This window comes from Adiantum capillus-veneris, chromosome 10 (assembly GCF_014529385.1).
Source record: "Adiantum capillus-veneris isolate H3 chromosome 10, ASM1452938v2, whole genome shotgun sequence".
NCBI lineage: Eukaryota > Viridiplantae > Streptophyta > Polypodiopsida > Polypodiales > Pteridaceae > Adiantum > Adiantum capillus-veneris.
Window position 1 is genome coordinate 71,844,395 of NC_140940.1, and position 16,613 is coordinate 71,861,007.

Sequence of the window (16,613 nt, forward strand, 5' to 3'; positions counted from 1 at the left end):
TTGGGAGGCGAGTGTGGTCAATGGGTCGAGCCGACAAAACCCGCATGAACCTCTGCTAAGTATATAGGGGCTAGTTCTTGTGGGAACTAGATGGTAGAGTGTGAAGTGGGTGTAGCAAGTGTGTGGGAGATGGTGGCTCCAGTGAAAGAAAGAGAGAGGTAGGCATGGTCGTCTTCGATGGGGATGGGTGGGATAGTGAAAGAGATGATGAGATGTGTAGCCTCCCGAGGTGCCATGATATAATCCAATATACTCCCCCCCCCCCCCCCCCCCCCCCCCCCCCCCCCCCCCCCCACCCCCCGACCCACCTCCCAATCTGTGACTCCATGTAACATGCATGTCAAACCTCCAAACGTAGGCCAAAGTGCCATCCCATTATATATAGCGAGACAGTATTGGGAGCCCAATCTGAGTAAATGGCGTTCATAGGCAGTGGGATGGGTTGCGCCGAGGTCCTCCTCCTCTGTAGCATGTAGTATTTCTTGGTCCTCGAAAGCATAGGTCTCACACTAGTGTCTGCATGCAGGGCATTGAACTCACCCATGAGGAAAATGTCCCTGAGTGCAGAGTACTCCATAATCCCCTCCATCAAGCATGTGTATGGTACCTCCCCCCTCGTTAGTGGTAGCAAATTTGGAGCTTTTGGGTGCAAAGTAACAAAGGGCGATGTATATAATCTGATCTTGTGTAATCTCTCAGTGGATCCAAATGAAACGAGCCTTTGGATCTCGTGTTGCAATGTGCATCATGCTCTACCACTCCTATCTAAAGAGAACGGCCACTCCTCTAGACCCTAAGGAAGTGTCTTGACGTGTATACTTCCCATGGATAGACTCCACCGGAATTCGTGGATCCTCAGCAGGCCACTCTCATTGCTTTCGCATGTCTTTGTCAGTAGGATAATGTCTTGACTGCTCATCACCTCCTTTAGTTGCTCTAGATGTGTCCATAGATCACCATCGCAATTCCAAACCACAAGTTGAATCCCCTCATGTGTGTCCCATAGGCCGTTAGTCCCTATGCAACGACCTTTCCATCAATAATGAGAAAGGCCATTGCAATATGAGGCACTCTTCAATTTCTTTGAGCACCCTAGGCATGCACACCTGTCTATGTTCTACTTGTAGCTGTGTGAGGTCATTGTCTAGGTCGATGGGGGGGCCGTGAGTTCTCATAGAATCACCCTTTTTCTAACGAAAGAGGTCCTTGCCTCTTCGGAAGAGAATTGAAGGATGAGGACCCTCTCTCTCATTAGGTCTTTTCCGGCTCTCCAAAACTTGTTGAAGGAGGTGGCTCTTCTTCTTTGTACCGAAGCTTGGTATATAGTTCTCTACAATTCATGTCGGGTGTGGAGTCTTTCTTCTGTGAATTTTATGTTGAGTCTACGGACATATCGCATCTTCTCCTCGTCAAGGGTAGTGTGTACGAGTAGGCGTTATTCTTCTTGTCGTCCACTTTTAGCCTCTTGCTCCTCCGCCTCCCTGACCTCTTTAATGATGGTCTGCTTCACTACCTCCACCCATCCTTCTTTGGTGGCCTCCATCTTGCCCTTAATGCTCACGGTGATTGCTTTTGTAAGCTCTTCTTTGATGGCTTCTTTGTTCGTCTCAACGATCTCCCCTTCTTCACATGATGGGCGGTCTCAGAGGGAGGCGATCTCCGCCTTGAGTATGTCCATCTCTTCCTTTATTGTGTCTCTCCTTATTCCATTCCTCTTTATCCTTCATCCACACTTTGATCAAGGTCGATTTCTCTTTCCTCCATTCTTCTCTCTCCTTCCTCAATTATTTCATCTCTATTTCGAATACAGAGAGGCGCTTGTTGGTGGCCGCAAATGGTTTCTTTCCTTGCCATGGAGAAGCCGCTTTGCTTGTCATGGAGATTTTTTTTTGGGCTGGGGGGGGGGGGGGGGGGGGGGGGGGGGAGGGAGAGAGAGAGAGAGAGAGAGAGAGAGAGAGAGAGAGAGAGAGGAGAGAGAGAGAGAGAGAGAGAGAGAGAGAGAGAGAGAGAGAGAGAGAGAGAGAGAGAGAAATGAAATGTTATATTAACGTCTTCAAAAGGCCAAAATGACTTATGAGATCAATCTGTTACAAAATAGTGAACCTAATACCATGTCTGGGTACAAAAAGACTAGAACAAAAATAATACTACTACTAGAATCCATCCTCATCTGCCAAGAAAGGAATGAAATGTTATATTAACGTCTTCTTCAGACCAAAATGACCTACATCATGGTGAATCTGATACAAGGATTCAATAAAAAGAGAGAGAGAGAGAGAGAGAGAGAGAGAGAGAGAGAGAGAGAGAGAGAGAGAGAGAGAGAGAGAGAGAGAGAGAGAGAGAGAGAGAGAGAAATGAAATGAAATGAAATGTTATATTAACGTCTTCAAAAGGCCAAAATGACCTATGAGACCAATCAGTTACAAAATAGTGAATCTAATACCATGTCTGGGTACAAAAGAACTAGAAAAGAACTAGAAGTGGAACAAAATACTACTACTACTACTACAATCTAAAACTACGTGGGTGTAGCAGCTGATACAATAGGTACCCGGTAAACTGGATGTAACAGTGTGTGAAACAAAGATGGAAGAAATGGTGAGGATCCATCCTCATCTGCACTCTGGATGTCGAGAGAGTATGGCTCGAATCTTCTGTTGTAGTCTCCGTCGATGCTGTGTAGCTCCTCTCCTCAGTCGCGGTCGTCTGTATCTCTGTAGCTCCAATGCTCGGTCGATGAGAGTGCCAGTAGTGGTCGAATGAGTGTGGGACGAGCTCTGCAGTGGTGGCTGCTCCTCTGGCTGTCCCATATCTAGTGAAAAGAAATCTGTAATGTGTCTCTGGGACTGCCTCTCTCTAGCTCTCCCCAGTAAAGTGTCTCTATACCTGTGTAACTCAAGTAGATATAGTCCAAGACATCTCTGATCCTCATAACTCATGACCCTAGATAGAGGACCAAAACCCTCTCTGAATAAGCAGTGGAAACGCCCCCGTATCTCATAGAACACTGTGCAATGACATATGTAGTGCAACTCTGTCTCTGGCTCTCTCTGGCATAATCGGCATATCCTGCTGTCTGCTGGTATCCCTCTGAATCTACCGGTCTCAATCTCGAGCTGATGTGAGGATGAGGACCAGGAGGGCTTACGATCATGACGTCATTCTTTACCACTGAGATGGTAAAGAGAGCCATTGACAGGATGAGGACCAAGAGGGCTTACGATCATGACGGTCTAGTAGCGGAGCACTTTATACATGCTAGGGATATGCTGATGGAGGTTCTTGCAGTGTTGTTCAATCGTGCCATGTGTGAGGGATTACCTGAGACTTGGAGGTTGTCTACTATTGTGCCTATATTCAAGGCAGGTGATCCTACAGAGCCTGGAAATTACCGCACTATTATGGTTGGACACACACTGGCACGATTGTATGCATCCATTATTGAGCAGCAGTTGAGTAACTGGGCAGAGGGTGAGGGTGTACGGGCAAAGGGACAGGCAGGTTTCAGGAGGGGTTTCTCCACTCTTGACCATATTCTGACACTCAGAGCTATCATTGAGGAGGGCAGGTCACATGGGAGACGGATTTATTGTAGCTTTGTGGATTTCCGCAAAGCATTTGACATGGTACCAAGAGCTCGACTGATGCGCAGACTGCAGGAGATGGGGGTGCCCACAGTGTTGATTTGGGGGATTATGGCTTTATACAGATCAGTGATGGGACATGTACGCACCCCAGAGGGGATATCTGACTTAGTTCACTCCACTATCGGGGTGAAACAGGGTTGCCCATTGTCTCCTACTCTATTTGGTATGTATGTTGATGAGGTGTCTGATTACATTGACAGAGAGGGTGATAGAGGTGCCCAGCTGGCAGGGACGTGGATCCCATTGTTGTTATATGCTGATGATATTGTCTTGATCTCTGACTCACCAGAGGGTATGCAGCGACAGTTGGATGCATTACACAGTTTTGCAGAGGATAGTGGATTGTCTGTAAACCTTGGTAAAACCAAGGTCATGGTGTTTAACACCACACCGCAGTGGATCAGGAGATCGGCACCGACCTTCACGTATGGTCAAGAGATTGTGGAGTATACAGATGCATACACTTACCTTGGGATAGTCTTCACTGGGCCGAGGTTTTCTTTGGGGAGAGCAGCAAAGACTAGACTGACCAGAGCTTATGCGGCCTTGGGAGGCTTGGAGAGGATGTGTTCGCAGGTTCAGTTCCAGGAACCTCGGACAAAGTTATGGCTCTTTGATACTTTAGTAGCCTCAGCTATGATGTATGGGGTACAGGTATGGGGACCTTCTGTAGGCTAGGATGGTTGGAGAGGTATGGAGAGGCCCTTGGTATCTATGATCTCCCGATTGATTAGAGCCAAGGCCTCCGTACCTCACGCGATCATTCGAGCAGAGCTAGCTGCCCCCCCCCTGGAGATTGAGGCGCTTACCAGATCAGTGTCCTTTGTGCACAGCCTATGGGATACTACTAGAGACAGATATGCTAGATTGGCCCTTGAGTCTTCCAGACAGTTAGCTCTACAGGGGGACACTTCATGCTGGTATGCACAGATGACTTCATGGTTATATTAACGTCTTCAAAAGGCCAGAATGACCTATGAGACCAAACTGATACAAAAGTGGTGAATCTGTTACAATGTCTGGGTACCTTAGTACTAAAGTACCAAGTGTGAAAAGTGTGAAAGTGTGAAAATACATGTGAAAAACTAAATACAAAGTATTAAATAAACTTCTTAGGAGCATTCTGGGTGTCTGGCTAGAATGCTTCTAATCCTTTGTTGTAGTCTCCTCCGGTGAAGTGTGCTTCTGCATCTCGGTCGTGGTCGTCTCGATTTCCTAAGCTCAATCGCCTTGTCAATGAGGGTGCCTTTGGTATGAATGTGGGTACTCCTTTGTGCTGGCTTCTGGCCTCTTGCTTCTCCTTCCACCAATGCTTCTCTCGTTCCGAAGAAATCTGTGATCTACCTCTGAGGCTGTAGTGCTCTTTGTCTTCTCATTAGATTATCCCTGTGCCGATGTAGTTCTAGTAGGTACAAGCCTAAGCATCTTTGATCTTGGTATTGCATGACTCTATCTAGAGGTCCAAAGCCTTCTTTAAATAGGCAATGGAAACGCCCACGTATCTCATAGTTTACGGTGCAATGGAATATGTAGTGTAATTATGTCTCCGGCTCCATTCCGCATAACTTGCAAATTCTGCTCTCAAGTGGGATTCTCCTAAATCTGCCAAATTCAATTTCCAGCTGGTGTCAGGATGTACGAATCTGACCAATAGCACATCTTAAACCATGAGACAGGTGGGTATCCATGTAGCTCGGGCAAATCACAAATCCATCTTCAGATAGCTGTAGGAAGTTTTCTTTGTAGTCGGCCATCTTCGTGCCCAATTCTTGTGTAGGGTCTACCCATGTCCTCTTAGTATCCAACTGTATAAGATCCTGACGGATGATTTTATTAATCTCCGTTCGTGTAATTGCCAGTGATGGAGCCTCAAGAGAGTACTGGAAGGGGGCTAATCTTTCCATACTGAACCCATGTCTCTGAAACCACGAGGACAGTTGCGCATACCAGCATGATGTATCCCCTTTCATTGCTAATTGTCGAGAGGATTCGAGGGCCAGTCTAGTATATCGGCAATTATTTGTATCCCACAAACCATGTATAAAGGACACTGATCTGGTAGCTTCAATTTCTATTGGAGGGGCAGCTAGTTCCGTTCGGGTAATCGCGTGTGGTACGGAGGCCTTGGCTCTAATCATTCGGGAAATCATAGATACCAAAGGTCTCTCCATTGACTTCCAATTATCCTAATCCACAGATGGTCCCCAAATCTGGACCCCATAAAGCATAGCCGAAGCCACCATAGTATCAAAGAGCCAAAGTTTTGTTCGTGGTTCCTGAAACTGCACTTGTGAACACATCCTCTCCAACCCTCCCAAGGCCGCAGAGGCTCTGGACAATCTAGCATCCGCTGCTTTCTTAAGAGTAAACTTTGGTCCTGCAAATACCACACCAAGGTATGTGTATGCATCTGTGTACTCTATTGTATCCTGGCCATATGCAAATGTAGGTGCCGATCTCCTAACTCACTGCGGTGTGGTGTTAAACACCATAACTTTGGTTTTACCCAAGTTTACCGACAATCCACTGTCCTCCGCGAATTTATGTAATGCATCTAGCTGCCTCTGCATTCCATCTGGTGATTCTGCTATCAATACAATATCATCTGCATACAACAACAAAGGGATCCATGACCCTGCAAGTTGGGCACCTTTGTCACCCTCTCTATCAATGTAATTTGATACCTCATCTATGTGCATACCAAATAAAGTAGGGGATAGTGGGCATCCCTGCTTTACTCCAACGATGGAATGAACAATGTCGGAATCCCCTTCTGGAGTACATACATAACCAGTTACTGACCCGTATAAGGCCATGATCCCCCAAATAATCTCTTTGGGGACCCCTAACTCTTGCATCCTGCACATCAATCTGGCCCTTGGTACTGTATAAAAATCTTTCCGAAAATCCACAAAGCAACAATACATCCTTCTCCCACTTGCTCTTCCTTCCTCAATAATGGCTCTGAGCGTAAGAATATGATCTAAAGTGGAATAACGCTTCCTGAATCCAGCTTGTCCTGTTGCCCTTATGCCCTCATTCTCTGCCCATCTACTCAATTTTTGTTCAAGAATGGATGCGTACAGTCAGGTCAATGTTTGACCTACCATAATGGTATGGTAGTTCCCAGGTATTATAGGATCCCCTGACTTGAAAATAGGTACGATAGTAGATAATTTCCAAGATTCAGGTAATCCTTCACACATGACCCGATTAAACAGACAAGCAAGGACTTCTGAAAGTAGATCCCTGGCATGGATCAGATGTTCTGCTACTAAACCATCATGATCATATGCTCTTCTTGTCTTCATCTTATCAATGGCTTTTTTCACCATTTCCGTAGTAAAGAAAGTACCAGTAAGGCATGGCTCTAGCGGATCTGGTAATGGAGGCTGTCCAGATACCATATATAATGATGTTACATATTGACCCCAAATCTCAGGAGAAGTAATTGTCGGAGGCGGTGAGTGCTCGTGAAATAAACGCCAGGCCTCATGTGAGTCCTAACTCAAGAAGCGCTGATATAAATCCTTCTCGAGTTTGGCTAAAAATGCCCTTTTCTTGCGACGTACTATATGCCAAAGATCAATCCGAGACTGCTTATATGTGATGATCCCAAGTGTAAGCTCTTTCTGGACCTGGGTTCTCGTCTCTCTGCATTCCTCGTCATACCAACTGTTTTGAGGCATGTTCCCAGATCCTCTCTTCTGATCAGGTTGAGTATGTGGGTATGCCTCTTGTGCTGCTCCATGTAGTATCTCTGTTAACTGAGAAGTAATCTCCTCTACAATATATACTGGCTCCGCTGCCCACATCCTATTATAGATCTTTTCCACATAGACTGAATCAGTCTCTGGCGTGAAAGTATATCTTGTGTGTGTCTTCTTCCTTTGTACTTGAGAGGCATTGTATTGGAAGGAGATTGATAAGGTCAAGAGAGCATGATCCACTACAATCCCAACCGGTCTGGTCCCCACCTTAAAGTCCTCGATACTAGAAATAAAGCTTGGTGAAGTCATGACATAATCCACTGTACTGGCCCCATGCTTGTGCGGGAAGCATGTGAATCCCCCATATAAAGGGAAATTCTCTAGACCATTAAGTATGGCCAAACCATGTATAGTTGCCATCTCCATGAGATGTCTCCCATATTCAGTGTGTTCTTTATCCTGTGAGTTTCTAGTAAGCCCCCTCTGTGATAAATCCACTTCTCTGAGCATTTCCTCATAAGTATCATAGAATACTGCTTGAGAGTTGGCCGTTCTGGCATTAAAGTCTCCTAAGAGAACGATGTCTCCATCTCTAGAGAACTCCCATATGTCATTATTCAATATGGAGAAAGGGGACTATCCTTTAGGTGAGGAGGAGACTGATGTACTTGGAGGGAAGTAGCATATAGCGATATATAGAAATCTACCTGTCTCGGCTCTCATTCTCACCCACATATACCTTGCTTGCTCATCTTTCCTGATAATCTGTAGTAGTAGTTTCAGCTCCTCTTTAAATAAGACTGCTACTCCTCGTGAACCCCGGCTACCCCGTAGAGATCTCTTGTCTGGTCAATCACAGAGAGAGAGAGAGAGAGAGAGAGAGAGAGAGAGAGAGAGAGAGAGAGAGAGAGAGAGAGGGAGGGAGAGGGAGAGAGATAAATGAAAGGAAATGTTATATTGATGTCTTTAAAAGGCCAAAACGACCTATGAGACCAAAAGGTTACATCCATGTGTGACTCTAGTACAAAGTCTGGGAAACATAAAAGTAAAAATAAATAAGGGTACTTGGAAGTGGGTAGGAATGTAAGCCTACCCTACATCCTCATCATCATCATCAGCATCACAAAATACATAATCTCAAAACATATGGAAAGGGGTACAACCACATCATATGGGGGGGGGGAGGAGAGAGAGAGAGAGAGAGAGAGAGAGAGAGAGAGAGAGAGAGAGAGAGAGAGAGAGAGAAGAAGAAGAAGAAGAGAGTTTTAACGTCGTAGGAAACTATCCCAAGAGACCTTAAAGATCTAGCCGACGAGGAGTTGAACTCAAGACCTGTTATTCAAGAGGGAAATGGCATAACCAATCTACCACAATTGGGTGATAGAAAGGTTATACCATTTTCCTCTTTTTATTAGAGAGAACTACAGAGCATCGAGAGTGCTAAAATCAAAATTTCACCTATTGCACAATGAACTCAAGAAGGAGAAGTTGAAGTGCATCACTTACCATCATCACTAGATGTCAAATTTGATAATGGATTTGTTGTGAGAAGGAGCACTTGAATACCCGAAATAATAGGGCCATAGGAGGAGTTTGGAGAGCTCTTGAAGTTGAGGACTATGGAATCATTTACAGGAGTGATGGGCTGTGTACTATAAAGTTCAGCACCTGTTAGAATAAGAAATAAAAGAGAGAATAGTTTCAATCATGAACATAAAACACAGCAATAGTTATTGCAGCTTATTGTTCGATATTCAAAAAACAAAACCTGAACATGTTAATGATACATTAACCTTGGAACCAGAACCAATATGAATACCTTTGTGCATCTAAGCTAACCATGTTATCAAATCTTGTTGCCAAATATTGACTTCAAGACAATGTTGAAGTGTGCCTGCATGCATGTGTGAGTGCACCTCTCCATATGTACTCTCATGAATGAATGGATGAGCACACTTATGCAGAGCTCAAAGTCTATCTTGGTGCAATTCAATGCTCTAAGTGCTGCTAGCTCTATGGGAGATACGTGTAGCTCAAAAAAATCGAAAATATATGATTTTTATTTTTGCCTTTCAGGGCACCAACTCCATTCCCTAACTTTTGGCGTCCCAAACCCAACCCCATTGTTCATTCTCATTCCCTGTGCCATGTTTCTATGTTGTTCAAACTTCCGGCTAGTGCAGTTGAAGTGGATGCTGGTCTGGTCGCGTCATATCCTGAAGCTTTGACGGCAAACCAACCCCCCCCCCCCAACCACCTTTTTTGCGTACCTGCAATGGTTATTTGTTTTCTGTTTTGGTTTCTTCTCTTCTAACGCCAGCTTTGTGTGGATGCTTTGCGTTTGTGTGTGATGCATGTGTCTATGCATTTTTGTGCGGTTGCCCGTGAGTGGTGTGTGCACGTGTATGTTTGCCTGTTTTTGTTGTTTTTGTTGTTTGATTCTTTGATGGAAATAGGTGTTGGCTGGTGTGGCCTTGGGGTGGTCGAGGAGGGAGATTTCAGCCTCGCCTTCGGCTTCTTTGGCAGCTGGAAGAATTTCATAGCCCTGTTAATCATTGACACGGATAGCTAGAGGCTATCCCTCTCCCTAAGTTTTGCTGCACAATCTCTTTGCAGTGGTTCCGTCTGTGGGGATGCGTTGTTGCAGCCTTGGAGATCCGAAGTCTGATATCAGAGATTCCTTGGTGGAGTTTTCAACCTCCTCGTCGAAGTCTAAGTGGTCTCTTTCTACTTCAGCTCTCTGCTGCTTTCCACCATTACTCCCTTGCTTCTAGCTTTTGTAATATCACCCATTTTTTGTAACTCTGTATCACAGGTAGGTTTTCCGATATGGTTTGTTGTTATTGTATACATGGGTTTTTTCACTATCCGATCCCATCATTTTGTTATGCCTACGGGCTGATGTAATGCCTTCGGAATCTCAATTTGATTACAAAATAAAAAGAAAGCCCTCCTTACTTTATTTTCCATGAAAATGTTCAACAAAATGTGAGGAACTTGTCCACAAAGTAACATGTTTTCTGGAAAACATTGCTCTCTAAGAAGTGGGATGTTCTTTGTGCCGTACAGCACAAATATCATGCTCGGGCTGTTAGCATTTTTGTACATAAAGGTTTTCACGTTTTCTTTAGTGGTCCCTACCTCCAAGACCAAAAGGATAATGATGGTTATTTATGATAGTTTTCAGGCTTCTCTTGTACATAAAGATATCGTTGGTAGATTTCTTGTCGTTGAAATTCATTATGAAGATGATTTGTTATGGTTAGTTGGTGTGTATGCTCTTCCTTCAGTGAGAGTGCACTGCTCTCTATGGCAAGATCTCCATAATTTTCCTTAACTTTAATAAAACTTGCTAAATGCATAATTTGACTCATATGAAGTACTTAGGACATGTGCCAAATGCCACCATGTATATGTCTTAAGATGCATCGTTTGGTGAAAAGTTTTGGTTTCTCTTTGCTTCTTTAATAAACTATGCTAGGCTAGTCAAGAAGACAATACCGGGAGAGGTCTTGAGTCTTGTGGAAGAGGATGTGTCCAGACCTATCACACCTAAGTCTCTGCAAGGGAGCAGAGCAGGTTTTCTATGCTAATCTAGGATGACTTGGGTTCATCTCTTGAAGACAAGTTAGAAACATTTACCAAGTTTGAAGGTGATCTTGAGATGCAGGATCAATGCAACATAGGGTAAAGATCCATCATTCTAACAACAAGGACGAGTTTCCCCACACACAATTTGATTTCTTTTCTGCAAGAAGAAGGGCATCCGTCATCAGCTCACTTCCTCATGCAATCCATAACAAAATGGAATAGTACAGAGAAAGAACAGCGCAAGATGGAAATGGCTCATTGTGGCTTGTTGCCTAATACATCGTGCAGGCTTGCCCAACAAGGGACATAGCGATCGGTATAGCAGTTTACAGCCTCAATGTGCTCCCAGCTGAAGCTGTTGCAATAGAAGACTGCATAAAAAGTTTGCAATGATATTAGGTCATCAGTTTTTTCTATATCAATGTTGTAGATTAAAAAAGGTGGACCCCCAAGCAGGGGATGATTTCTAGTGCCTATCGCTCCCAAGCAGCAAATTTCTCCCCTGTAGCAGGGCTACAGTGTCACTTTCACTTTCACAGGACATACAGTTAGTACAGTTGGTCGGGTCTGGTTCACACTAGACGGACTCTCTTAGCTGGACAGCGACACATGGCAGGATACGGACTGTGGCCTAGTGGACATTGTGGCCAAGTCACCACCACTCAGTTTGGGGCTAGACTTAGATGGCTGACATTTATGAGCCGTTGGTGGCTCTCTATGGTTGTACATATGAGTAGTCGTTTGGGGTCATTAGGAGGATTATCTTTATGTAGTCATTTAGAGTGAGTCTATACACAGAGCACATCTTCACCATCCCCGCACATCCGAGCCTCGACACCCCCATTGTACCTGAGAGTCCTGGGCTGGAGCTGAGTGTGTTGCCACACCAAAGTCTGTATCAGTCCTTTGAGATAGTCGGGTCATTTGTTGTGGTCTACTGTTGCTGTGCTGTTGTGTCTGAGAGCGTTGTTGTCTATTGTTTCCTGTCTTCAGCCTGTTTTGAGTGAGATTGTCACGCACATTGCACTGAGGATCACCCACTGTAGAGAGCACGACACACTATCTGCGCTACAGGTGCTCTCATTTTGGCGATCACGGTGGGACCTCAATTGAAGTCTCACTCTTTGTGAAGTGCAACTCTTGAAGCTAGTTGGATTTAACTAGATTCGCCTACTTTGCCTGGTACTGTGTAGCCTGGTGGTCTGTTCCTCTCTCGCCCTGGTCCATTTCGGCTGGTCTGGTCCTATCTCGCACTGGTCCAATTGGTCTGGTCTCTCTAGCCTGGTCCAATCAGTCCTCGTCCCTGGTCTAGTCCCTCCTCGTCCCTGGTCCAACCTGACTCTAGACCTGTCTTCAACCAGTACAAGTTTTCTAGCCCAAGAGTTAGGTTGGATTGGTGGTCACTGCATGACACATACAAGGCGGTCAGTCGAGTGTCAAAGCGCACTACTGAGCCCTCTGAAGCACTACAACAGAAGACTACCCTTGGTACCTAGTAGAAGTCCATCAACCTCATCACCCATACCTCCACATACGACATCAACCATTCCTCCATCCGATTCCACATCTTCCAGATCACCTTCTCCAATAAAGCTCTCTCCTATTTTGCTACAGCAGGCTATTGAGCAACAGGCTCAGCAAGGGGCCATGGAGCCGTTGGCTAGCGTTTTGGCCAAGGTAAACATCAAGTTCCCTACATTCAAAGGACTCTCTTCAGAAGATGCTGATGACCATGCAAGGAGGTTTGTATCTCTCTGTAGGGGTCGTGGTCTTAACAAGGAAGATGCTTATTTGGTACTCTTTCCATCCACCTTGGATGGCTTAGCAGACAAATGGTACAGCCAGTTTGCAGAGAATCATTTTGCAACTTGGGCAGCCTTACGACAACAGTTCTGTGCAGCTTTCAGGCCAGGTGACTACCAGGAGAAGGTGTTGGATGAGTTGGCCAACATGATGCTCCAGCCAGAGGAGACTTTTGCAGAGCTTATGACCAAGACCAAGTCTCTGGTTGCCAAGCTTCCCAAGCAACCCGGTGAATTCATGGTTAAGAAGTGGGTGGAGAAGGCGCTTCCCAAAACATCGCAGCAAAAACTCCGAGAGAGTCTCCGACCCGACTCCACTTTGGAGGAGTTCATCGCAGCTGCTACTAGGATAGAGGGGTCTAGGAAGCTGTTCAACAACTCCTCTCTCATAGAGACCCCCTTTGTGTTTTCGGAAAGTCCTGCTGATCCATTGACTTCTTTGCGTAGGGAACTTGAAGCCCTAAAACTACAACGCGCTCTTCAAGAGGAGAAAAATATCTCTCTTCGCTAGGAGAAACCCCCACATCTAGAGGCTTTGGATCAAATCAAGAGAGAGCTAGAAGAGCTTCGGTCTCAACAGGAGACTAAAGCTATGGTAAGGTGCAACTCGTGTCGCTCTCTAGGACATCCTCCACAAGACTATCCCCTTCGAGCTTATTGCCACTTCTGCGAGAAGTCTGGGCATGAAGACAAGGATTACTATTATATCAAGGGATTACGGCAGATACAACAAAGTCTAGGTCCGTCTCTCCAACAAGGGCTAGCACCTGCATCAAACATGGTGTCACCATATAGCCATCAAAACCCAATGCCACCTCTGCTGACAACATCTCCTATGCAAGGTATGCACAACAACTTTACATCCCCCAGCTTTTATCATGCTAGTACTCCTTCACTTTCCCCCAAAGCTTCTACACATCAGCATCCAGTCCCATGCAGCAACGGCCAAGACCACCTCGCCCCTCAAATAGGCCAATTTTGTGCTACAAGTGCGGAAAGTATGGACACTATCAGAGCAAATGTCCCTTACCGGAAGGGTCCCCTCCTTGCCGACATTGCCCTGAAGCTAAGGATCACTATAGTAAGGATTGCCCAAAACAACGAGCGTCCACATCTGCAAGCACAAGCCAGAACCAGCAGGAGTTTACATTCCCACAGCTTAACCTCATTACAGTTAACTCCATTCCACAGGCCCCGCCTTCCACGCTTGTAGTTGCCTCTCAAGATGGGTTGAAGCAAGTGGAAGAGCTGGTTGGTGTGCTCACACGGGCACAGAGAGCTGCTCTTGGACTCAGCCTCCCTGGAGGTCCAATCTTTCTATCTCCTGTCACACAAATGAGTCAAACTCCAATAATAGCTGACAAACCAGCAGGTAGTGTCAAGAGCCAATCTACCTCGCTTCTATCAAATATTGATGGTGCTTTCATGGAAGCAGTAGAGGACTTGCAGAAGCTTCAGATACCAGAGCAAGATATAATCAAAGGAAACAAGCCCACAGCAGAGTCTATCTTAAAAAACACTTTTCGGCAAGTGTCACTGTACGACATGCTTCAACTTGATGCAAATTTTAGAAGTGACACCCTTTCCATCATCCAGTCTCTGTACCCGGGTGCAGGGCCTAGTGGCGGGCACCTACCTATGCAGCCCTTGGAGTCCTATATGATTTCATATCCAGCTGCTCCCCTCACCGACTACAAAAGTCCTCGTCTCACTGTGTCTATTCTTGGGCATCAATTCTCATGCGTCCTAGTGGATGGTGGATCTGGGATCACTCTGATGCCAGAATTTACTATGTTGGCCTTAGGCCTACAACCTACCCGCCCTGCTCCATTCACTGTTACATTGGCAGACCAGAGGACAGTCTACCCTGTGGGCATAGTAGAGAAGGTTCCGCTAATGGTACAAGGCTTCACATTTAGCTTAGATTTTGTGGTGGTCAGTCTTCCTCAGGTGGAGGGAGGATTTCCGTTGCTTATTGGTAGACCATGGTCGCGGCATACTAAGGCACTGCATGATTGGGGAAACGACGCCATGTGGATACATACTCCTGGCTCCCCCATGCAACCAAATCGGCTCGAAGGAGGTATGGATCCAGTGGTTCATCACAGCTCATTGTCAGTACAATCCAACCCCAACCCTGAGCAGCCCATCCCACCTGACGGGTTTGACGAAGACCTGCTGCAGTGGTTGGAAGATACCGCCTCGATGCCATGCTATGTTGTTTCTATTCAAAACTCACATGTCCCGGTAACACTCTCTCTCCCAACTCCTCAGGCAGACATAAATGTCCCAAGCCCTACAGCAGACAGTAGTCGTACAGCAGACAGTGGACCAGTCGAAGAAGTAAGTGTGTCAGCCCCAAATTCTCATGATTCAGATGATCCTCCTACGGAAGCCCTCGGCCTCGGGGAACCTATAACACATCACCGAAGGGGGAAAAAATCTCCTCTGCATGAACTCACCAATGATTTCCCCCTCCCTCTAACATCTCCCAAGTCAGACGCCCCGCCCCCTCAAAAGCACTCGGTTATGCCTGTGTCTGAAGATTTACCCTTCGAGGAGCTTCCACCAGGATGGTTACAAGAAGAGTATGTGGAGTTTCCAATCGATCAAACACCAGCACATGAAGTCTCAAGGCTCCAAGAGGTAGCTCAGTTCTTAACTTCTGAAGTACCCTCCACTGTTACATCCCCTGACCCTGTCAAAAAAGTCAACCTGGGCGACCCTGACAAGCCTCAGTACGTCCTCTTAGCAGCTTGGTTATGGGAGCATCCCGTATTACGTGATCAGGTAGTTTCTTTTATTCACTCTTTTAAGGATGTTTTTGCTTGGTCCTACAAGGATTTGAAGGGGATCCCACCAGAATTGGGTCTCCACACTATCCCTCTGGTTGAAGGGGCTAAGCCTGTCAAAGGCCGAGCTTATAAACTCAACCCAAAGTATGCAGAGGCTGTCAAGTCAGAGCTCGAAAAAATGCAAGAGGTGGGGATCATTGTACCTGTGGAGCACTCTGAGTGGTTATCACCCATGGTGATAGCGCCTAAGAAGCAGTCAAATAAAATTCGTGTGTGTGTAGATTACCGCGCTCTGAATAAGGTAACTATCCCAAATGGTTTCCCCATACCTTTCAATGAGTGTGTGCTCGAGGACGTCGCAGGGCATGTTTTGTACAGTTTCATGGATGGGTTTAGTGGATACAATCAGTTGGACATCCATCCAGGTGATCAGCTGAAAACGGCCTTTGTGACTCCCTGGGGTATTTTTATCTACACTAGGATGTCTTTTGGGTTGAAAAACGCTCCACCTTCTTTCAATCGGGAGGTATATCTCATCTTTTGTCCTCTGCTTACGGATCATCTTCGCATCTTCATGGACGATTTTTCGACCTTCTCAGGTACTCAATGTTCAACCCCAGTCAAAAATCTAGAGGAACACCTCGCTCAGCTCTCTGCTGTCTTCCTCCGGTGCAGAGAGGCGCGCCTAAAGCTGAATCCTAACAAATGTCATTTTTTGGTCACTGAGGGCACACTGCTAGGCCATGTGGTGTCTGCTAAAGGTTTAGCACCTGACCAGAGAAGATTGTGGCAATCTTGAAGTTACCACCTCCCATCAACCCAAAAGGGGTGCAAAGCTTTGTAGGTCACACACGCTATCATCGCAGGTTTATACGCATGTATGCGCAGGTGGCTCAGCCCCTAACACGCCTAACCAGTGCTACTATTCCCTTTCAATGGTCAAATGCAGAGACTGAAGCTTTTGTATACCTCAAAAAACACCTCACTGAAGCGCCTATCCTAGTAGCTTCCGATTGGTCTCTCCCTTTTCATGTGCATACTGATGCCAGTCAATTGGCTGTGGGTGTT

General features: G+C 45.9%; 1 protein-coding gene across 1 annotated transcript in view; it reads right to left on the reverse strand.

The window, feature by feature from the left end:
- The window catches only part of LOC147449044 (putative LRR receptor-like serine/threonine-protein kinase At1g67720), a 53,717-nt gene that overhangs the window by 14,095 nt on the left and 23,009 nt on the right, over positions 1 to 16,613 (reverse strand). The window contains exon 5 of the mRNA XM_086522514.1: positions 8,864 to 9,025. Coding sequence (XP_086378640.1) covers positions 8,864 to 9,025 — 162 coding nt within the window. The remainder of the gene's footprint in view (positions 1 to 8,863; positions 9,026 to 16,613) is intronic.